Genomic DNA, 24680 nt, shown 5'->3' with positions numbered 1-24680 from the left:
AGCTTTAATTTCTCTCTGGTGGGTGAACACTAGCTGCTATACACTGCACACAGTGAGTAGAGAAGAATCTGCTCTATAACTGCCTCTCTCACTCAGAAACAGCCCAAGGAACATATAGGAAGTACACAGAATACTACTGACATGTACTGATGCTACAGTAAAGTGCTTTAGTTGTGATAGACGTTGGAGCTTAAACAATCAGACTAAGGCCAGGTTCACTTCTGCAATCGGTAATCCATTCAGGGAGTCCGAACGAGGATCCCCTGAATGGACTCCCGAACGCATTGACAAGCAGTGAAAGCACGTGGACCCCATAGACTATAATGGAGTCCGTGTGCGTTCCGCATGAGTCATGTGGAGAGGAAAGTGAATCATGAAGTGATTCATCCCTTTTCTGTCCGTGTGTTCTGTGCGGAAAGCACATGGACCCCATGGTCTATGGGGTCCGTGTGCTTTCATAAGCTCACCGCTTGCCAATGCGTTCGGTATTCTGTTGGGGGGGATCCCCATGTGGCCTCTCCGAATGGATTACTGAACGCAGATGTGAACCAGGCCTAAGCCTGTCTTTTCTTCTCTTATGTCCTGCTTACTCCTCCTCCTCCCCTCTCTATAGACTTCTAGGTGATCACACTGTTTATGTATATAAATGACAGCGTGTCTCCTAAGCAGGGGATGTGCTTACATAATCTCAAGAATGATTATTGATCAAACCCTCCCGATAAGAGGCAGGTAACAATGAACATAAATGAGTGGTGATCAACTTCCTATATTGTTGACTGACACTTATTATGGGCAAACAATACGCTCATATGAAAGGCTGTGTAGACTGATAAGCTGGGATACATCCAATATTGCATAACCAGCCAACTGGCATTCAGGACTCCAGGAAAGCTGGGTAACCACACATGTGAGAGCATTGATGGTTAAGTATCACAGGAGGAAGAAAATTAGGTTTCAGTTTATCTGGAAATGTGCTGGAAGGGGAACAGAAACACCCACCAAGTAAAAATTAGCCATGCAGGAGTGTAGGAAAGCTGGATGACAGGACCTTTACTTAATACATATGTTCAGTGAGAGGTTGTGGTTACAGACAATAACATGTGGCTTATTTTAAACTCTGTGTCACACGGCTGGAATGTCAGGCATCCCCTGGGAATGAGGCGATGTTTTGCTCGGTCTGTACAGCCCCCCTTTGTGCGTAGTTAAAGGTTCCTCCTCACTCTGCAGAAACAATGAGCTGGCCCCACACCAAACTCCTGTCTGCTCTATTCTCCTGCATTTTTATTTTCTTTTCCTGAAATTGCAATGTTAACGGAACACAGACTGCTGCGAAAAACACAGAAAATCAGTTGCCGCTGGGAATGTTTACTTTTCTTTTTCTCTGGTGGTGTGGGAACAAATGTCACCTAAACGTGCAATGGACTAATACTACTCGTATACCCAAGACTATAATCTGCAAATGATTTGGAAGCAACATCTGATAAATAACAAAAGCTATCTTCACTGTGTAAGCAAAACAGACTGCCAAGCAATGAAACATCGCCGCCTAGAGGTCATATTACAGTAAAATTCCTTCAATTCTGCATCCATGGGACATGCTGGGTACCAGATTATCAGACATTTTGATCTTTTCAGCTTCATGTGCCAGAGTAGAGGAATTTTATTGTAAAAGTCAAGATGTCGGAGCACAGAAACTGGAATCCGGAGACGCTACAAGACAGTTTCCTAGTACTCTAGGACCATGGTAGTTAGAAAATCTGATAATCTGGTACCAGCTATGTCTTCTTGTTTTACTGTAGGTTTAAATAAAGAGCTCAAAAATAGTTCACAGCATTCAGTTTAGTAACAAAAAAAAAAGAAAAAAAAAACACAAACCAAAACAATAATACTGAATATCTGTTACGTATAAACGCTCATCTGCTATTGCCAAAACAACCATTGCTGGTCACTTTCCAAGCTAAACATGGACCACTGACTAGTGATCCTCCTACAGCTCCAAACAGCCCAGGAATCTGGAGGAAGGGAGGATTTGACAACAATACTGCATGCAAAGAGTCTCATATACACAAACAGAGATCTGGAAATCCTGTTAATCACAAAATAAAACACAAAATTGCAAGAGCCTGCAAATAAACAAAATCTAATAAATTAAACATTTAGCCCAGGGAGTTTAAAAAAAAAAAAAAAAAAAAAAAAAAAAGAAAGGAAGAGAGTCTGGAAATTTGGAGGTTTCTGTGTTTTGCTGCGCGTGAACAGGTTATGTAATAAGATACCGTCAGTACAATGCTGCTCCCTGCTGGTAAGTTTCTGTTATTGCTGTTCCAAATAGTTCTAGCGAAAACAGAAAAAATTCTACAGTAACGTTACCAATCAGTTATTGATAATAATGAACAAATTATCTGGTGCAAAATATAAAATGGGTTGGACATCAGTGTATAGGAATACTTTCTTCCAAAAGGTGACACTAGTGGAACAGCCTCTTAAACCAATAAAATGCTGTTAGGGGCCTTTACTAGGAGCAGAAACAGACCTTTGTGGGAGGCAAATGATAAAGCAATTCCGCTATATTTATTTATATGCAAATTGCAGAGGGGGCAGGGCCTGATTTACCAGATTTACCTACAGATAATAGGTAAAAGTGTCAATCACAACCAAAGGGGAACGGATTTCAGAGAAAAGTTAGAGGCTTTGCAACTGTCTGTAAGCAAATCTGGGAAAATAGGCCCACCCATGATGTAGCTGCAGACCGATTTACATGTCCATAAAAAGTTGGTTCTCTGTATTATTTCATAATGTTATGTCTCTCTTTTTATTAAAGGCCCCTACATGGCACGGTTTGTGGTTTGGCAGGTATTTTAAGACTAACAGACTCCCTTCAATAAGTCTGTATCTCTACAACATACTACATAAGTCCTTAAAGGGATTGTATCATTAGAATCCCTTTTTCTACAAAAGCCACATAAGAATAGCCTTTATAAAGGCTGCTATTCTCCTGCCTTTACTATTCTGATCCACAGCACTGTTTTGGAGAATTTTCTTTTTTTCTTCAAAATAAGTCTTCAGAAAGCACTGGGGGGCATTCCCCTTTGCTCAGAAAGTATGAAGACTCTCCTGCGACGTTTCTATCTTTTTCTCCAGAACGCCTCTTCACCATGTCATCAGCTGACAGCCGACTACGCAAGTCCTTTCGGCCATTTTCCCATGGAGAAAATGGCCCAATGGACATGCGCAGTCGGCTCTGTCAACTGATGATGCGGCAATTATGCAGCAAAGAGGCGGTCGGGAGAAGAAGACAGAGGCGTCACTGGAGAGTCCGGACAGCAAAGGGGAACACCCCCTGTGCTTTCTGAAGACTCATTTGCATATGGAAGAAATAAAAATTCACAGAGCCGGCGTGGAGCAAAATAATAAAGGTAGGAGAAGAACAGCCTTTATAAAGGTTATTCTGACGTGGTCTTTGTAGAAAAAGGGATTCTAATGATAGAATCTTCTTAAGTTCAAGATATCTGCTTGCCATCAGTGAAAAGACTGAAAATCTGTCTAGGCCTAATACTTTTCATTACTTAAGCCTGGTTCACGTCTGCGTTCTAGACACCATAGACTATAATGGGGTCCGTGTGTTTTCCATGCGGCGTCCACACAAGCCATGCGGAGAGGAAAGCATTCTTGAAAACACATGGACCCCACTATAGTCTATGAGGTCCGTGTACTTTCATAATCTTACCACTTGTCAATGCGTTCAGTATTCCTAATAGTTTGTTACATTGTGCCAGTACAGACAAAAAGTGTAAGTCTGAAATCACTGCAGTCTTCAAGTGTAGTGTTCTAGTTCTAATTTTGGATGTTGTAACTCTTGGTGAGACATTGGTGACTGCTGAACATGCCTTTACGATGCACGATTGGTGGCTGTATCACTGGACTGAGATATACAAGATAAGCATTTTGATGAAGTGCTAGGCTGTTCTGTCCTAGCTGTTACGAGGTGCTGGGGTCAGCGCTTATGTAAGGGCACACGCAGTGAACAGGCTATGGGCTGCTCAGACAGACCACCAGTAGAGAGGATCATTTGATGCACTGACAAGCATGAGCAGCTCTCTCAGTTTCCTTATCCACCACCAGACACAGGTGACACCAGCAATTACATACCCGTTTCTGCCTGGACACTCCCCATGCAGGAATGTTCACATGGTGGAAAATGTTTCTGCGGCCCTTTCCTCCATGTGAACATACCCTGGGGGGAGTAGAGTTATTGCCAATCATTCATCTATGGGAGCAGCTGAGACATCAGCTTCTTCAACGGACCCAGCTGCAATATGATTCATGGTACCATATGAAACCTGTATGTCTCTATACCACCTTTTAATTTGTATCCTAGCTTAGCCAAAGAGGGTACTCGTACAGTTTTCCCCAATAAACTTATCCTTTGGCTCTAATATTGTAATTATTAACCTGTATCATTATTGCGTTCACACTGAGAAAGTTTAATTTGATTCCAATAACTCGTTCTTGATGCGCTATTCTTTTTTGTCAATAATTGTATATAATGAATTATGATTAAATAACAACAGGGCCCCTGTAAAATAGCACAGCCCAGCCACATAGAGTTACTGTTTCCTACTGAGCTTATCAAGTCCAAACGTGGACCTACAATGAGCCAGTTTGCACCTTGTAAGACTTCTTACGGTACCTTCACACAGTTTTTTCATAGCAGAAAAACATAAAAGCAGCTATGAAAAAATACCTGTTTTTTTAATGGCTTATTTGCCCTTGTTAGTTTTTATTTACATTGAATACAGTACATTGTGCATGTTTACACCTTTAGGACTATCTGATCACTGACAGTCACATGCAGGCAGGGTTTCTTCTGAGGCTTCCAGAATGCGAGAACAGGCCCTTAGGCTGGAGTTACATGACCCAAGATCATGCCCTGTAACACTATAAGTAAAGTAAGTAAATAAAGGGAGACAATAAGGTTGCTGCAACTAGAATTTTTTACATTTTTTGTTTTGTAGCCAGCCTTCTTCAGATAAGATAAGATAATCCTTTAATAGTCCCACAGTGGATAAATTTCAGTATGTTACAGCAGCATAGTAATACAGATACAGGATAATACACAGTAATATATTATAGACGTAGGCACACATAAGCTGAGAAGAGAAGATATACTAGGAGTCTACACAAGCTAAGGAACAGAAGAAGAAAGAAGGAAGACTTCATAGTCATAATCATTAGTTCTCTGTGCGGAGTGATCTTCGCTTGGTCTGATGTAGATTATACAGCCTGGTCACGGTTGGAAGGAAGGACTTGCAATAGCGCTCCTTCTCACACTTGGGGTGAAGCAGACGGTCACTTACAGTGCTGCCAAGTCCCATCAAGGTCTCATACATGGGGTGGGATTTATTCTCCTGCATGGAGGTCACCACGGACAGTATCCTTCTGTCACCCACCTGTACTGGGTCCAGAGGGCTTCCCAGGACAGAGCTGGCCCTTCTGATCACCCTGTCAAGTCTATTTCTGTCCCTGGTTGATATACTGCTCCCCCAACAGGCCACTCCGAAAAAGATGGCTGAAGCAACCACAGAGTTGAAGAAGGCCCTAAGAAGTAGCCCCTGGACTCCGAAGGCCCTCAGCCCCCTGAGCAGGTAGAGTCTGCTGTGGCCCTTTCTGTGCAGCGCTTCCAGGTGATCAGTCCAGTCTATTTTATTGTTGAAGAGCACACCCAGATACTTATAGGTCCTGACTATCTCAATACATGTCCCTTGGATCTCCACCGGGGTCGGAGCACCTCTCCGTTAACTAAAGTCCACCACCATCTCCTTGGTCTTCTCAGCATTAATCCTGAGGTGGTTCCGCTGGCACCATTCAACAAAGTCCCGGTTTAAGTCTCTGTATTCCCTATTGTCACCATCAGTGATAAAGCCTACTATTGCAGAGTCATCGGAGTACTTCTGTAAGTAACAGCTGGATGAGTTGTGCCTAAAGTCAGCAGTGTACAGTGTGAAGAGAAATGGGGCAAGAACTGCACCTTGTGGTGCCCCCGTACTACAGATCACAGTGTCAGACACACAGTCCCGGGCTCTCTCATACTGAGGGCGGTTTGTCAGGTAGGCTAGGATCTAGTTGGACAGGTGATGGTCCACACCACCAAGGTTCAGCTTCTCCCTCAGTAGCCCTGGCTGAATGGTGTTGAACGCACTGGAGAAATCAAAGAACATTATTCTCGCAGTGTTTCCGGGTTTCTCCAGGTGAGAGAGAGCTCTGTGAAGAAGGTGGATGATGGCATCATCCACCCCAATGCCCCGTCGATAAGCAAACTGGAGGGGGTCCAGAGTAGCGCTCACTAGGGGGCGTAGGTGTGTCAGGACCAGTCTCTATAGGACCTTCATCAGGTGGGGTGTCAGTACTACAGGTCGGTAGTCATTATAGTCCATTGGGTTGGGTTTCTTTGGTACTGGTACCACACAAGATGTTTTCCACAGTTGAGGTACCACTCCCAGCTTTAGACTCGTATTGTACATGTGCATGTGCATAATAACACCGCACATATCTGATAGCATAGATTACAATACCACTGCATTTTAGTCTGTGGAAACATTGCTATATTACTAGTAAGCCATGCCATAGGCTGGGTTTTACAGTAATATAGCATTGGCAGATCTGGGAGTCTTCAGAAGGCTCTCAGCTGTGATCTCACCATGCAGAAGCCATGTGGTACCGAGAAATGAAAGTGGAGTAATACCAAACTAACCTACCTGATACCGTGGTCACACCTGATCAAGCATCTAAGAGGTTAAAGGGGTTTTTCCCACAAAAGACATTTAAAGCATACCCACAATATATGCCATAAACATCTGATATGTGCAGGTCCCAGAGATGGGATCCACATCCATGTCTAAAATGAACCCCCCCACTGACTGTGATCTCACTAAGATGACTTTCAGCTATGGTTGGGCTGTACAGAAACTGCGCAAAACTGTGAGCTATGCTGTTTTTGCAACTCCCATAGAACTACTAGTTAGATCCAAACCTTGGCAGATCAGGTAGGTAGCGGGGCACAGAGGCTGGGAGGGCTCATCTTAGAGATAAATACAGTTCCCAGAGAAGGCATCTATTACACATTTAAGACATATCCTTCATAGGAAAACCCCTTTAAGTATACCCAAACTTGCACTGCCAGCACACAACGCTGAGGAAGACTGCCGGGAAGAGAAGGATGGAAAGAAAACAACTAGGAAGCAGCAGCAACTGTGAAGACTGCTCTGTGCTGGGCAGCATGAGGGAAGGGTCTTCACCAGGCAGACACACTGCTATAAACTGCTCGGGGGTGAAGGCATCTTTTATTTAAAGTAGTACCGTAGTTAGTTAAAAGCTTTGGCACCATTTGCAAATTCTTTGTCACACTGGTGATCAATTGGAGCCCTAAAGTGTAGACATGCGAGTTTGCTGAAGAATGTACAAACTGGATACAACTGTAACAAACCCTCAGCTGTAAAACATATTCAGTATAAATAAGAGTTGTCAGCCTCTGTATATAAAAACACGTTTTTATGTCACACATTTGCTAATACTGTCGAATAGTTGGACTAATAATATGGAATAATAACTTTTTCATATAACACCAATATATTCCGCAGCAATACAAATCAGAGGGTATATGAACATTTTATTCATATAGCGCCAACATATTCTGCAGCGCTGTACAATTTAAAATTTTCCTCACATAAGTGTCTTACCAATTGGTAACCCCTGTCTCTACACTGTAGAATGTAATATCTTAATATTACTAAACATGGCGTCTGTCAGGTGACCCCCCCCCAATCCTTATGTGACTATTGGCATTCACTAAGCAACAGTGTCACCTGACATTCTGTCCTCTGTCAAACTTAATATCACAAAGTTAAAGTTAACAAAGGGGTGACAAACTGTAGAATAATGTAGAGCTGCTACTCTGCAGACACTTACTGCCATGATGAGATGCTGCATTAATGCTATATATACACTGACAGAAATGATGAGATGCTGTAGTAATACTGTATGTACACTGACAACTATGATGAGATGCTGTAGTAATATCATACATACACTGACATGTATGGTATTACTATGACACATGATAAGATGCTGCAGTAATGTTATATATGCAATGACCAGCACAGTGAGATGCTGGACAATGGTAACCAAATACCAGGGGCCACATGATGTGTGGATGACATTTAGTCCATTCCATGGGTAGCATTTCTATGTAGGTTGTATAATTTTATTTCTAAACAGGTCAGTACTTTGCACCAGAAAACTATAAACCTCGCACAAATAACAACTGGCGCACATTCTTTTTGAGGCAAATAGGTAATAAACATTTCTGAACTAAACACCAGTGTAAGGACTAATAGACATGCCAGGATTCCCTGGCCGTGTACTGCCTGTACTGCCTTGTGAATGTAGCCTAAACTACAGAAAACTTTGCACTGACATTAGTAAAAGTCGGCCTTTGTTCTAATTCACTGATAAGAAATCACGATAAGGAATCAGAATACAAAGAAATGTATATTAGAAAACTGCAGAACTTTCAGGAAACAACGATTGCACATTAGTTTCATAGATCAGGAGGAGACCATGGACTTTTTCCCTGCTGTATATTGATGGCATATCAACTATGTTTTACACGTTAGTTTCATAAATCAGGAGTACACCCTGGCCATTTCCCTTGAGGTATATTGATGGCATATCACCTATGTTTTGCTAGCTGCAGACTCAAATATAACACAATGGATGGAGAGCGTGTGCGTCTGCATTCAGCAACCTGCAGCTTTCCCACGGGAAGAAGACATTGTATCACTGTAGAGTTCATGTGGTGCATTATTACTGCCAGTCTTGGATCCATTCCTAAAATAACAGCTGCTCCGACTGCTGACACCAGATAGCAGGGGCAGAAAGTTTGCAGAGTCGACTCGTTTTCATGGGGGAGGGAATGTAAAAACATAGCAAGAAGCAGAACACAATTAACCCCCAGACACGAGAAATGACTAATATTATTTCACATGACACGAACATGAAGAGTTGTCATGTTTACAATGACAACAAATTTGGTAAGAAAAACTACAGCCCAGACATGTGATGACAAAAAACACACAAAGCAGCCGCCACACACAAAAGGGGGGCGCTACTCACTGATCAAACATAACTTACAGTATATAAGAGGTGGAAAGGCAAGGTAAACACTGCCAGTATCCTAAACTGCATTATTACTGACTATAAAAGTGCAGAGCGAACAAAAGATCACTCACACATTAATACAAGGGGTTATATTATAGCAGATATATTCCTGTACAAAGGAGGCAGCAGGGATTTCTCTGGTATGTATTTCAAATACATACACAAAACTTTGGAACTAAAATGAAAAATAACTTTTTTCAATATATTTTTGAAAATACTATTGAAAAATAGTGTTTTATTGTATCAAATATCATATATGATTCAGGCCTGTACTATAATCTTGCTTTCAGTACCCAAAAGAATAGCTTTGGGTTGGCAGGGACTCTCAGTATCATAGATCATTAGAATGCTGGAAGTCTAGGTCCCTGCTCAGTGTTGGTCAAAGAAATATGGATGACATTTGGTTTGTATCTCACAGAGAGAGCCCGCTTGTGTGAAGCAAGCCTTATATATTTCTCTTTAAATCGCATGACTTTCAGGCTGAGGCCGCAGGTTGCAAGTCGCAGTCGAAAAATGCTGCGAAAAAGACTACAACAGAAACGCCAGTGTTTCCTTAGGTATAATTGACATGCTGCAATTTACTTCAAAAAGCAATACACATTTAATTGTGAACTTGTATATGAAAGAACAAAAGCCAAGGAAGTTATCAAAAGAAAAAGGTCACAAACTGACTGAGAAGTCCCAAACATAATTTTTCAAAAAAAATGTGTGAAACATCATTATAAATACCTCATTTTCAGACTAGAACTGTCAAACATTATGGTGCTCACCTCTTGTGTTTTTGTTCCAGGGCAGTTCAGACATCAGCTCCAGATAGTTCCTGGTTAGCGCATACTCCGGCATGGACTGCGGCATTTTCTTCAGTCTGGAAAATGAAAAAGTTTATAAAATAAGGGAAGTGAAAGAGGGGATAGTGTACTGACATATCTACTATCCAGGGGTCGGCAGCCCAAGTCACTTCATACCCCAAGGTATAATAAGCTAAGGCCCAGGAGAGGTGATCAAATATAAAAAATAACATTACTCACCTTTCCTGGACTAAGGTGCGGCTCCCTGTTCCTGCCTAATGTAAGAGACCATTGATAGGACCTCAGGGATAATGAGAGCGTCAGCATGCATATGACCCCTGTGACCCAATCAGCAGTCACTGAAGTCAGGCAGAATCGCTGAAGAGAACAGAGAGCCACGCTGTATTACAAGGAAGGTGAGTAACACTATTTTTTATGTTTGATCACCTCTCCTAGGCCTCCGCTTATTATCATAGCAGCTTTGGAGTAGTGAAGACCAAAAACTTCAGATTTGGCTGAATTTGAAGTTTTTGGAAAATTATTTGGGGCCACAATGGGATATTATAGTGTGTGTGTGTGTGAGAAGCCACCATGAGACATTATAGCGTGTAGAGGGGCCGTCATGGGATATTATAGCCTGTGGAGGGGCCGCCATGAGGCATTTTAGCATGTGGAGGGGTCACTGTGGATCATTACACTGTGCCATGTGAATGCAGATTTCCATGAAAGTGAAGGTACCAATGGCCTAGGAATGGATGCAGCTAAAGCTGCATTGAGATACATAGTGTGTTATCATCCTATGGGTGCTGCCACATTGTGCTCCTGGACACATATACTTACCACTAAATGGGGGTTGCACATGTACTTCATTGCTTCTAATGGGGAAGCACAGGTGAGTCCTGTGAAACAGCAGTAAACGCATGCGTCCGGAAGCATCTTGTGACAGCTCTTCTGAGTTATGGCTTCTATGATTTTAGGATAGGAGTTGTGTGCCTTAGAATTATAGCATTGCACTCCAAGTACCTCTTTTTTTTTTTTCTTTTTTTTTTTAATTTAAATTGACACGCCGTACGAAAAAGGTTGCCCATCTCTGTACCATCCTCACCTCTTCATCTCCTTCACGCACACCTTCATTGCTGGCTCCGGCATGCTGCATGACTTGATTTTCTTCTCTAACAAGATGATGTCATCTGAATCTTCATCATCATCTTCTGCACTTTCTAGAGAAAATGGTTTCCCTGCTCCTCCTCCAAGCTTCCTCAGAGGACGGATTGCAATGATCTGTAGATAATGAAGGCAGCTTTAGATGTTCCCTAACTTTTCAACAAACTTTCCATGAATCAGTACTGCAAGTAAATGCAAGAAATTCTGTAATATATCTCAGAGAAAAACAACACTAAACCCTCTGTTTACTCCATTTTCTAAAGCAAGACTGCACTGCATCTTGGAGGTGTTAGATTTCTATATAAGTTTATGGAGCAAGAAGAGAATAAGCAGGAGCTGAGAGATACGAGACATAGGCACAAAAGAAGACTTTATAACTTTTAAAAAGTTAAGGAATCAATATAATTAAATAAACACACTTAAAGCGTAGCTAGCTTTTCAAGTATATTTGCACAATTCTATAGTATAGTGTGTACATGAGCAGTAACACGCAGGGCTGTCGAAGTTGGATGCGTGGTATCTTAACCTAACACCAGCTCCGGCTTCAAAATAAAATGCTGATTTATTTGTAACTATATTCTAGTATTACTGATATTGTATAATTAATTAGGTTGTTAGTTTGCTCCATATTATACTATATAATAGGGATCAAACTATATCCATATAGTTTGGACACCAGCTTTATATTGTGAACTAGAGGAGCTTTGTAGCTTTTATCTGACTACGGCTATCAGTCATTTATGAAGGAATCAGGCAGTGGAATAAGAGAGGGGTCCAAGTCATGTGATTTGTATTCTGCATTTTTTTAGAAGATTTTTCCTCTGCAGGCTTACTCTCTAATATTTATTTCTCCCTGAGCTGATGGGTGGAGACTGTCCGATGATGTCTGCAATACAAAGCACTCAGAGAATAAAAGTAAATTTGTTCCATGTCGCTCTGTCTCACTCAGTAGGTCTTATAGAACATTACAAACAAATAATATGTGTAGTTATTCTTTGGTACTTCCTATATTATTGCAATATTATGCATATTTACCTTTCAGGAGCTTTGGAAAGCTGGGTAACAACCAATAGATCGATATTGTGAATATAAGACTGGGTATGTAGTATCCTCATTATTGCCCTGATACTACAAGTATATGTACTACACTGCATGGCCTACAATGCCAGATTTCCTGCTCAGGGAAAGCAGAATAGCATACCAGTTAATGCTATAATAGGAACTATTGAATTAAATAATTTAATATAAATAACTCTTATTTCTTTCTCTATAGCTTGTCAGATCTGCATTTTAGATTGCTGGAAAACTGGATAACATAGCATATGGTGCTGTTACAGGGAACACTAAATACTATATGTACCTAAATACATTTACCTATAATTATAGAAACATAGAAGACTGACAAGATAAAAAATGACCACATGCTCTGTCTTTATATTATTAACATTTTATCCTAGAATTGACTTGTGTTTATTCCAGGAATGTTACTTACTGTAGTTTTCCCAGTTACTGTAAATCTGCTGCAAGTTTTTTCCAAACCTCAGCTACTCTTTCATATTAGATCATACCTTGCTAGGATTTATAATACCATAGTTTGCCAGGTTTGCCTTTCAGGATCCTAGGAAACTGGGTAACATCCCAAATAATGCTGTAATAGGGACTGCTAAGTGCTAAATAGACTGAAATAAGTTCCCCAACTAGTTCCAGTATTGTTCAATAAGTTGCTAGATATGCCATTCAGGGTCCTAGGAAAGCTGACTAAAAGGTCATGGTGAATTTTAATAGAGAGCACTCAATCAAAGTCTACCTAAATAAACCACCCTCTTTGCTCTATAATTGTGTCTAGTTAGGTCATGTTAGGTTTGCCTTTCAGGGTTCCAGTTAAGTTGGACAACATATGAAACAATGCTGTAATATAAAAAGCAATTCCTTTCAGAGTTACCCGTAAAGGTGGACAACATACTAGATAAAGCTGTAATATGGACTGTTGAGTACTAAATATACCTAACCATTCCCCCTCCTTGTTTGTAATTGTTCTTTAACGTGACAGATATGCCTTTTAGGGTACCAGGAAAGCTAGGTAACATACCAGTTAGTGTTGTAATAGGGACTGCTGAAAAACTAACTACACAAATACCTTTTTAGATTTCCAAGTTATGATACAGATAACTAGATTTGCCTTTCAGGGACCTGGGAAAGCTGAGTGACTGGCACAATCTAGCTGCAAACAACAAATCTGTAATAATCAACTTTCCTGGGTGTAATCTATGCCCTGGAGCGGCACTCCATTTCAGCATTACAGATAATGGAAGCCAAGGCAGCCTTCTACCAAGCCCCCTATGATATCATGCTGGTGCTCTTAGCTGCTCTGTAGTGTAACAGCTTACCAGTTAGTCCTGCAGACATATCTATAGATGAATTAAATAATGATTTTTTTTTTTTTAATATAGTTTTTACGGTTTAAGGTCTCTTTAATAAAGCAGCAGCATATATCTCTCTCCAGTTCCTTACCTACAATAGAATATGACTCTCTGTGTTACATACCCTTTTGTCATCGTCTATTTTGGGATTGCGTGTTTTATGGAGAAGTTTTAACCCTTCGATCTGACGCAGCAGGAGCGGGATGGTCACTTTGAATCTTTCTTCCAGGCCAACAGCATCAAGAATCTAATAATGGGGGAAAAGGAGATTATGTGGTTTACTATAAGATGGCAAGTGCTATAGAGCCTACATCAGTATAGGAAGTAATAAGTAATAGTGATTTAACATAAGGATGAAACTACAAACAAAGGGGTTATCCAGCTGTTCAAAACTGGTATCCTAACCATAGATCAATTTCAGATTGTCAGGGTTGTGACTGCTGAGACTCCACGCAGATCAGCTGTTTCCCCATGGCGATGCAAGCTCCTTCACTGTACTTTTAATAGTGGCAACTTGCGCTCTTAAAAATACTGGAGGTGAGCACTGCTGCTTGCAGTGGCATGGGGAAACAGCTGATCTACGGGAGTCCTGGCAGTCAGACCACACATATCTAAAGTTGATGTTGATATTGATGGATAGGACATCAATGCTGAACAGCTGGATAACTGTTTTAATGTTGAGACTATAAAAATTATTAGATGGTCATTGAAAAGTATATAATTCTTACATGTAATGGTATGATGCCTCTAGGTAACCCAAAATAAAAGCCTAACACATCATGCATTTTTAACAATAAGTTAGGACAAGTGCCAGATTATAAGACTTCCTATACTTGTCTGGTTGAACTTGTGACTATGGGGCACTACAAAGGAAATTCTCGATACATAAGTGGAGAAGCGGCAAAAAAGGACTCAGGAAATGTAAGGTCTCATTTAGAGATGAGCGAACACTAAAATGTTCGAGGTTTGAAATTCGATTCGAACAGCCGCTCACTGTTCGAGTGTTCGAATGGGTTTCGAACCCCATTATAGTCTATGGGGAACATATACTCGTTAAGGGGGAAACCCAAATCCGTGTCTGGAGGGTCACCAAGTCCACTATGACACCCCAGGAAATGATACCAACACCCTGGAATGACACTGGGACAGCAGGGGAAGCATGTCTGGGGGCATAAAAGTCACTTTATTTCATGGAAATCCCTGTCAGTTTGCGATTTTCGCAAGCTAACTTTTCCCCATAGAAATGCATTGGCCAGTGCTGATTGGCCAGAGTAGGAACTCGACCAATCAGCGCTGGCTCTGCTGGAGGAGGCGGAGTCTAAGATCGCTCCACACCAGTCTCCATTCAGGTCCGACCTTAGACTCCGCCTCCTCCGGCAGAGCCAGCGTTGATTGGCCGAAGGCTGGCCAATGCATTCCTATGCGAATGCAGAGACTTAGCAGTGCTGAGCCAGTTCTGCTCAACTACACATCTGATGCACACTCGGCACTGCTATATCAGATGTAGCAATCTGATGTAGCAGAGCCGAGGGTGCACTAGAACCCCTGTGCAAACTCAGTTCACGCTAATAGAATGCATTGGCCAGCGCTGATTGGCCAATGCATTCTATTAGCCCGATGAAGTAGAGCTGAATGTGTGTGCTAAGCACACACATTCAGCTCTACTTCATCGGGCTAATAGAATGCATTGGCCAGCGCTGATTGGCCAGAGTACGGAACTCGACCAATCAGCGCTGGCTCTGCTGGAGGAGGCGGAGTCTAAGATCGCTCCACACCAGTCTCCATTCTGGTCCGACCTTAGACTCCGCCTCCTCCAGCAGAGCCAGCGCTGATTGGCCGAATTCCGTACTCTGGCCAATGCATTCTATTGGCGTGATGAAGCAGTGCTGAATGTGTGTGTTTAGCTCAACTACACCAGTGGAGTAGTTGAGCTAAGCACACAGATTCAGCTCTGCTTCAATCAGCGCTGGCCAATGCATTCTATTAGCTTGATGAAGCAGAGTGTGCACAAGGGTTCAAGCGCACCCTCGGCTCTGATGTAGCAGAGCCGAGGCTGCACAAGGGTTCATTCGCACACACCCCTGGCTCTGATGTAGCAGAGCCGAGGGTGCACTTGAACCCTTGTGCACCCTCGGCTCTGCTACATCAGAGCCAAGGGTGCACTTGAACCCTTGTGCACACTTGGCTCTGCTACATCAGAGTTGATGGTGCGCTTGAACCCTTGTGCACACTCTGCTTCATCAAGCTAATAGAATGCATTGGCCAGCGCTGATTGAAGCAGAGCTGAATCTGTGTGCTTAGCTCAACTACTCCACCGGTGTAGTTGAGCTAAACACACACATTCAGCACTGCTTCATCACGCCAATACAATGCATTAGCCAGTGCTGATTGGCCAGAGTACGGAATTCGGCCAATCAGCGCTGGCTCGGCTGGAGGAGGCGGAGTCTAAGGTCGGACCAGAATGGAGACTGGTGTGGAGCAATCTTAGACTCCGCCTCCTCCAGCAGAGCCAGCGCTGATTGGCCGAATTCCGTACTCTGGCCAATCAGCACTGGCTAATGCATTGTATTGGCAGGATGAAGCAGTGCTGAATGTGTGTGTTTAGCTCAACTACGCCGGTGGAGTAGTTGAGCTAAGCACACAGATTCAGCTCTGCTTCAATCAGCACTGGCCAATGCATTCTATTGGCGTGATGAAGCAGTGCTGAATGTGTATGTTTAGCTCAACTACGCCGGTGGAGTAGTTGAGCTAAACACACACATTCAGCACTGCTTCATCACGCCAATAGAATGCACTGGCCAGCGCTGATTGGCCAGAGTACGGAATTCGACCAATCAGCGCTGGCTCTGCTGGAGGAGGCGGAGTCTAAGATCGCTCCACACCAGTCTCCATTCAGGTCCAACCTTAGACTCCGCCTCCTCCAGCAGAGCCAGCGCTGACTGGCCAAAGTACCGAATTCGGCCAATCAGTGCTGGCCAATGCATCCCTATGGGAAAAAGTTTATCTCACAAAAATCACAATTACACACCCGATAGAGCCCCAAAAAGTTATTTTTAATAACATTCCCCCCTAAATAAAGGTTATCCCTAGCTATCCCTGCCTGTACAGCTATCCCTGTCTCATAGTCACAAAGTTCACATTCTCATATGACCCGGATTTGAAATCCACTATTCGTCTAAAATGGAGGTCACCTGATTTCGGCAGCCAATGACTTTTTCCAATTTTTTTCAATGCCCCCGGTGTCGTAGTTCCTGGATTCCCCTCCCACCTTCCCTGGCGCCTTTTTTGCACCAATAACAGCGCAGGGGAGGTGGGAGGGGAATCGAATTTTGGCGCACTTTACCACGCGGTGTTCGATTCGAATATGGCGAACACCCTGATATCCGATCGAACATGTGTTCGATAGAACACTGTTCGCTCATCTCTAGTCTCATTCAGTCTTATGTAAACTATGGCAAATTAAGGTACAAAGAAAAGTTGGGAGATGTACTGATATACTTCAAGAATAGTCACCAGAAACCAGGATATAAACCGAGATCCAAAGATATATAGGTTAGGGTCACTTTTGGATCCCCTTTTAAATTGGCACCCCTGTTGCAGAGATTTTGCTTTTCTTGTCAATATGCAAATGAATTCCTTGGAGCATTGCCATTGCTCCAGAGAGACAACAACAGTGATATCTTAGCAATTTAGGTGCTAATTCACAAGGGGAAACACAGTTTGATTTGGGTAACCCTAATCTTCCTATCCGCAGGGCTGGGTTTTGATGACAGACTCTCTTTAAGTTTTAATTCTGCTAGTTGTCAGGGAACAGGAACAACTCTGTATTCAGAAGCTCAAAAATCCCCTGCACTACTTTACTTTTACTAATCTCTGCTGAGGATTTGTGTCAGTTCATTCCAGTCACGAAAATCCGCAGTTATCTAAAAACCATGGACTGGTGCAATGGAAGCACCAGTTCACAAATATTTGGGAATTTGAAGCTGAATTTTTTTGCTTGACCAAATTCTGCATCTGCCAGGTGGAATTTTCTGCCTCCTATTCACTTCAATGGAAGTTAACAGGCAGAAACAACCAAAAAATTCAATATCTCAGCTAGAGGAAAAAACAAACAAAAAAAAACAGTGTCTGTCTCCCGCTGAAATCAATGAAGGCTTGTTTCAGGTGGAATTTGGAGCTGATTTTGAAGTGGAATAAGTCTCAAAATCTATGCCAAATTTCACTGTGTGAACATACCCTAAAAACCCATCAGCTGTGAGAAGTATTAGGTCTCTACAGGTTTTTAGCCTTGGGATGTAAACAAGAGTCCCTTTAAGATCTCTGATTGCTATCATTCAGAAAACACATTTTTCACTAACCCTACATTGGAGTAGCCTCTATAAAGGCTATACTAGTTCAACCTTTGTTACTGTTTTCCAGGTGGTGTTTTTTGTGTAAATGAAATTTTTGCAGATATGCAAATGAAGCTCATAGAGCACAGGGGGCGTTACTCCTGTGCTCCGAGCACAGCAGCGTCATAGCCTTCAGTGTGTTCGCTCCCTCCTCCTGCCCATTGTATTCACGCCGCCTCTGATGATGAGCTCCCTTGTTCTGCCTTCTCTTCTGCTGCATCATCAGCAGCAGCATCTGTTTTCAGCAAGATCGCAACCTTGTGCAAGCGCTGTCAGCTCTGCCACTTTGGGTTCAGGGTGAGCCGACAGCACATGATCTGATGGCCATCTTGGTTCTCCTTTGAGAACCAAGTACATTCGTGTAGGATGGAAACCAAAGATTTATGCAATCTGTGGACTCAGCTTGAGTTGAAATACGCATAACAATCATAAAATACAACCCAAACTATATCAAAATAAAGAAAGACAACATATACAGAGTGATCAGAATACTTTTGTTGCTCCTAACCTGCAGTTTCTCTTCATTGGTCGTCCGTATGATTGATGTCAGGATATCTGGAAGTAATTCCTTGGGAAGATTATCCAATAACCTCTTCAGTTTGGCAACTGCAGGTACCGAGCTATCCAACATGTCCACCAGCTTAAAGTGAAAAATATAACAGCACATAATAAAATCTACAAACCACAGCTTATGCTCGGTTCACATCTGCATTTGCCACTCCATACGCGGATTCCGTTCCCCTCTCCGCGTGAAAAATGCGAAGAGAAAAGCGCTGCAAGCAGTGCTTTTCTCTCCACATTCTTCGCTGTTTTCGAATGGAAACCAAAAAAAAACCATGCGGATTTCATTATAGTCTATGGCAGGGGTGAACCTGCCCCTTTCGCCGCCCGAGGCGAACGACAGAAAGCCGCCGCCCCCCCCCCCCGGGAGGACGGGGCGGAGCGGAGGGGGCATGGTGGAGCGGAGGGGGCGGGGCTAAGCGGTGTTTGCAGGCAGAGAGCAGGCACGGAGAGGACCTGCTCTCTGCCTGAGCGTGAGGGGAGGCGCTGGAGCAGCGCTGCTCCAACGGCCTCCCCAATCCACCGCTCGGTGCTAAGCCAGTCCAGGACAGCTTGTCCTGGACTGGCTTAGGTAAGCAAAAATGCCACCCTCCCTGGGGCCCTGGCATAGCACCGCCTGAAGTGGTTGGGTGACAACAGAGACTGCAATTAAAGCTTTAAGAGAAGGTCAACCCAGGTAAGATTTTTCTTGCATGAGCTGGGTATTGACTATTGATGGCTCCTGTGAGACCAATTGTGGTGGCCATACTGTTACCCAGCTTTTCTATACACTCTTATACCAAAGACCTCAGCCACCCACCTGTACTGCATGCTTGTAGAACTGCTCAGAAAGCTCCCCCAGTGCCTCTTTAAACTCAGTTTTACTGCTTAAATCCTCAAGCCGATCCAGCTGCTCTACCTCTGCGACTGGATATGGTCGCTCTTTCAGAACCTCCACGATTTGGAACCGACACAAACCTGTTACCAAAAGTGTGTAGTGTGGCTTTGGCCAGTTACTGCCAACTACCTGCACGACCAAGGCGGCTGTTCCGATCCTACAGAAAAGTAAAATATAAGAAAATAAACAGAGTAAGGATGGGAATATATCCCAGAAGCAGAAAAGTGAGCAATCCACAAACACAAACTCCTGAGGTCCTTCCAATGTGGAAGTCATTGATTCTCCCCTATCAAAAGCCAAGCTGCAGATCTATAGGCTACATGCATACATAAAAGTGTTCACTGTGGATTTTCTGCAATAAATCATTAAGAAATCTGCAGGCGGATTTTGCTGTAGATTATGTTGCCAGTGTTATCATTCTTGAAATAGATGAAGCTCTAATTAACACAAATTTACATGCTGTAGTGTTTAAAATCCATAACATATGTCAATTTCCATGAAGGAAAAAAAATCTGCATTGCGTACATGAATATAACATTTAATTTACTTCTATGCTATTGTACCATGTTTTGGATTTTCTGCATAACAATGAATGTAGCCTGAGGCTCAGTCTGCAACCCACATCTGATGACATCTAGACTCTCCGTTGATGGTGAGTCCATTGACCTTTGGGCTGCCCCCTATAATGCAAACACACTGACTTTTGGGCTTCCCCCTCCAATGCAGAGTTTTGAGTTCATCCATTGACCCCCCCCCCCCCTTGCATAATAGTCTGCTACCAGTAGTGTCCCACAGTCATAAATAATACTGCTGTCTCCTGGAATGACCTACTTTACCATTTCCAGAACATTCAGCAATAGTCACCCTTCACCTGTTATGTAAGCTTTGCAGAAAGCAAAGCGATAACAGTCCAAAGACTGAAGATCAGCAATAACAGTATATAACAAGAAGTCTGGAAAGTGAAGAAAATAATGTAACGGTAGAAAGTTGCCCTGATAAGCACAGGATAAGATGAATGACAAAACTACCGCAAGCTGCAGGAAAATGCAGTATTACATATCCAAGCGAATATAAGAACTACAGGGTGTCTGAGAGTCCTGTGGACATATTTCAGATCTCTGAATGTGGTCTTACAGAGGTAGAAGAGAGAGTATATGCATATGGAAACATATAGAGCACTATGGACAGTGTAATAGAGGCTTTCACATACATCACATTACTAGGACATCCACAAGGGGGTGACCCTGTGCCAAAAATGGAGAACACAAGATGGTAACACCACTGGGAATAGGGGGACAACAAATTCACAGGGGGAACACCATTCTGACAACTCTAATAGGCTGCTCAATAGTATATAGATTTCTGACAAGTGTTACTACATGGCAATAAATACACTGGCAGAGACTAGCACACCTGTGCATGGCAGGCAGCTCCTCCCGGTCACTGGCAGGGTCACTGGTGTTCGGGATGACCCCAATGATTGTGCTCTTCAGGGAGGTCCCCCGTAGCAGGCGGTTTCGCACTAGCTCCATGTTACCGGGGGTATCCACGCTGCATCGCATGCTAGAGCCCGGCAGCAACACCCCATCCTGTGTAAGCAGAAGCGGCAGGCGGCGGGGTATCTGGATAGAGTCGCTGGTGGTCATGATGAGCCCCTTCAGAGACAACCAGCAGATGACAGATGCTAACTCCGGGCAAAGGGCAAGTTCCGGACTACAACTACGGCGAGCGCGCAGGGGCCAAACTCAAATCTCGCACGGAGCCTCCTAATTGCGTCCTGACATCTAGTGGTCACTGGTGAAAATTGTAGGCTCTGAGGAAAAAAGAAAAGGACCGTGTACATTCATTCCTGGCGCTATGCAGGAGGTTGTAGAAAGTTGATAACATGAATTATCCCATGAAGTCACGGGCAGAACTCTGTCAGCTAACCATATCTTCATGGACTTTGGTTCGACAGACAGAGGAAGACATATTTTCACTGCTCCAGTTTTGGCATATTGCTGAACACTGCTTTATCTGAGATCTGGCATTGTGCTTGGTGGTGTAACCCTACATTCACACAATAGAGGCAAAGCAGCCTTGAAAAGTGGCCATTTTGCACCTGAGGGGCGGCTGTATTCACTGATCATGACCAATAATTTAACGGCCTGTGACAACAATGAAAGAGGACTATAAAACATCCAAATATCAAGGATCCATGAAAAAGGAAAAAATAGTTTAGCTTACGCGTTTCGGGGTAAGAACAAGCAGCCCCTTATTTATAGCTATGAGTAAGAGGCTGCTTGGTCTTACCCACAATCCCTTTTTTAGGTTCTCACTCTCTTGATCATCTTTGACTTGTTTTTACACCTTTATTGGATTCCACCTGGGGTAAATTCAGTTGATTTGATGTGATTTGGAAACTCACCCCCTGTCTATGTATAGAAAAAAAACAAGCCACAGAGAGGACAATGCTGCCTGTAGAACTGAGACTGGATTGTGTGGAGGCATGGATATGGAGAGCTGAAAGTACCCAACAGCAAAATAAACTCATTCATTCTATTTATATGTTTTTCCTGTGTTTACGTGGATTTCCTCCAGGACTCATTTATTTCCTCACATTTCAAAGATATACTGATAGGGACTTCAGATTGTGAGCCCTATATGGGGCAGTCTGTAAAGCACTGCAGAATATGTTCTTCTTCCATTTATTTATTTCTCTTACTTGTACAGCAATAGAAGATAAATAAATAAATGGAAGAAGTATAGAACAACTAGGACTCTTCCTAGAGCTGGCCGCCCCACCAAACTTAGCAATGGGGAAAAGAGGTGACCAAGTACCCAATGGTCACTGTGGCTGAGCTCCAAAGATCCTGTGTGCAGATGGGAAATGTGTACTCTATGGCAGAGTGGCCAGAAAGGAGTCTCTGCCAAGACACATTAAAGCCCACCTGGATTTTTCAATAATATAACCCATAATACTCTCAGATTGTGAGAAACAAGATTCTGTGGTATGATGAAACCAAGATTGGATTTTTTGGCTTAATGCTAAGCTTGGGGAAACCAGGCAATTGTTATCACCTGCACAATACCAACTCTACAGAGAAGCATGGTGGTGGCAACATCATGATGTAGGGATGTGTTCCAGCAGTTGGGACTGAAAGATTGGTCATGGCTGAAGGAATAGCTGAATGGAGCAAAATACAAAGATATTCTTTAAGTGTACATCCAGTTACAAACAAGTTTTCATAAATGAATAGTGTATTTAAATATAAGAAACTTTGTAATACATCTTATTAGTAAGATGTTTCCTAATCCACTGGGTGGTTAATTGATTTATTGCCTCATTCTGTGTACTAATAGCAGAATGTAGCAGCAGCAATTATTTGAATGTCTTTTCTATCCCCCTACCCTCTTCATAGAGTAATATCTGCCTGAAAAGGGGAGAAGGTATATTACAAAGTTTCTTATTATCACTTGTACTATTCATTTCTGAAAAGTTGTTTATAAACCATAGGTTTGCTTTAACCAGTCCCTGGCTGGTAAATTTATTTATTGCGTCATTCTGTGTACCAGTAGTAGTATCTACAACTTAGCAGTATGAAAAAGCTAGGACTAACAGTGATTAACAACAGCAATGTTTGAGTGCCTTTTCTTTTTCCCCTTCTATCTTCATAGACTGATTTGGAGAAAGTAACTGTCTGAAAAGTGGAGAAGAAAACATATTTTTGTAATAAAATATATTACAAAGTTTCTTATTTTTACCTATCTTATTCATTTATAAAAAGCTGTTTATAACTGAAGGTACGCTTTAATGAAAACCTGATCCAAAATCCTGTAGACCTCAGACTGGGCCATAAGTTTACCTTCCAACAAGGCAGCGGAGAAGATTCATTATTAATTTATTAAACACATGAGGCATAAAAAAGTTGCAAACCTCAGGTTTGCAATTTTTTTAAACACCAGTTGCAAAAATAATTGTTGATATGTCATTTTTTCACCTAAAGTGGCATGGGAGTAGTGGTACAATTAATAACATTTATGTTATCTAAAAGTTAAACCTACAACAGCTATAAGCTGGCATGGATTATGGCACACAAAATTCACAGAGGGAATGCAATTCAATCCCAATAGGGAACATAAATATTACCAAATGTTATTACGATAATGGATTACAACACAGGTGCACAGCCTGGTGGAAGTGGCAACCCTATGCTGTTGCTGAGGATATGAAGACTGGTGTTAAATATTCCAGTCTACATGAATATCCTTTAACAGCAATAAACAAATATCCAAGAAAACAAAAGTGGTTTAGGGACAACTCTGTAAATGTTGTTGAGTGACCCAGTCACAGCCCTGTCTTCAACCCAATCTCTGCAGAGACCTGAAAATGGCTTCCCACCAATGGCCTTCATCCAATATGATTGAGCTTGAACAGCAGAGAAGAATAGCAGAAAATCCCCAAATCCAGGTGTGTAACCCTTGTGGCATCCTACCCAAGAAGACTGGAGGCTGTTAACCGTCAAAGGTGCTTCAACTTGTTTTAAACGCAGTATTTTAGTTTTTCAATTTTGATAAGATTTCTATCATCTGTATTCAGTTTGTCACTATAGGGTATTGATTTCAGAATGATTTGAGAACTTTTTTTTTCACAGACGTTTGCAATCAAAAATGTGAAATAAGTGAATTGGGTCTAAAGACTTGCATTGAAAATCTCTGTCTGAAGTCGGATTTACATGCTTTTTTGCTGAATGACTGTGTGTATTTTAATTGGAGCAATAAACAGATCATGTTACTATATATCTCACTTGTATGCTAACAGCAAGCACACCAGAGGTTTTCAGCTTAAAGGGGTTGTCCCACGTCGCATACTCACCAGTCTTCGTTTCTTTGAAATCTTCTGTCTTCTGGCTTTGTTTCGTCATTGGTGGGCGGGGTCACATATGCAAAGCCAAGCGGCGAGATGCCGCCAGCCCTGCGTGCGTGTTCATAGACCAGTCTAGCCTTCACAATGCAAATACAGACCCGACAGGGTGCCGGGTCTGTATTCGCATTGTGAAGGCTAGACTGGTGTATGAGCGTGCACGCAGGGCCGGCGGCATCTCGCCACTTGGCTTTGCATATGTGACCGCAGAGCGGAATAACAGCATCGCTTCTGCCGCTGCTTGCTTCATGCAGGGCAGAAGCATAACGATCTAAAACCCAAAGCAATCTCAATACTAGATAAAAAAAAAAAAAGATACCTGCAAAAAAACTCAAAGCACCAACTAAGTATCAATGTATAAAT

At 42.5% G+C, this 24680-nt stretch overlaps 1 protein-coding gene across 2 annotated transcripts in view; it reads right to left on the bottom strand.

Moving 5' to 3' along the window:
* Positions 1 to 21114, bottom strand: part of LONP2 (lon peptidase 2, peroxisomal) — a 57151-nt gene extending 36037 nt beyond the window's left edge. For both annotated transcript variants that reach the window (XM_075282073.1, XM_075282075.1), the window contains exons 1-6: positions 20828 to 21114; positions 19337 to 19571; positions 18485 to 18616; positions 13710 to 13832; positions 11107 to 11282; positions 9984 to 10078 (exon numbers count right to left, since the gene is read on the bottom strand). In XM_075282073.1, the coding sequence (XP_075138174.1) occupies positions 9984 to 10078; positions 11107 to 11282; positions 13710 to 13832; positions 18485 to 18616; positions 19337 to 19571; positions 20828 to 21060 (994 nt within the window). In that variant the 5' untranslated portion in view covers positions 21061 to 21114. The remainder of the gene's footprint in view (positions 1 to 9983; positions 10079 to 11106; positions 11283 to 13709; positions 13833 to 18484; positions 18617 to 19336; positions 19572 to 20827) is intronic.
* Positions 21115 to 24680: the final 3566 nt, after the last annotated feature.

Source organism: Leptodactylus fuscus, chromosome 7 (genome assembly GCF_031893055.1).
Source record: "Leptodactylus fuscus isolate aLepFus1 chromosome 7, aLepFus1.hap2, whole genome shotgun sequence".
Classification (NCBI taxonomy): domain Eukaryota; kingdom Metazoa; phylum Chordata; class Amphibia; order Anura; family Leptodactylidae; genus Leptodactylus; species Leptodactylus fuscus.
Note: the sequence above shows the minus strand (reverse complement) of the source record. Positions and strands in the feature narration are given on the sequence as shown.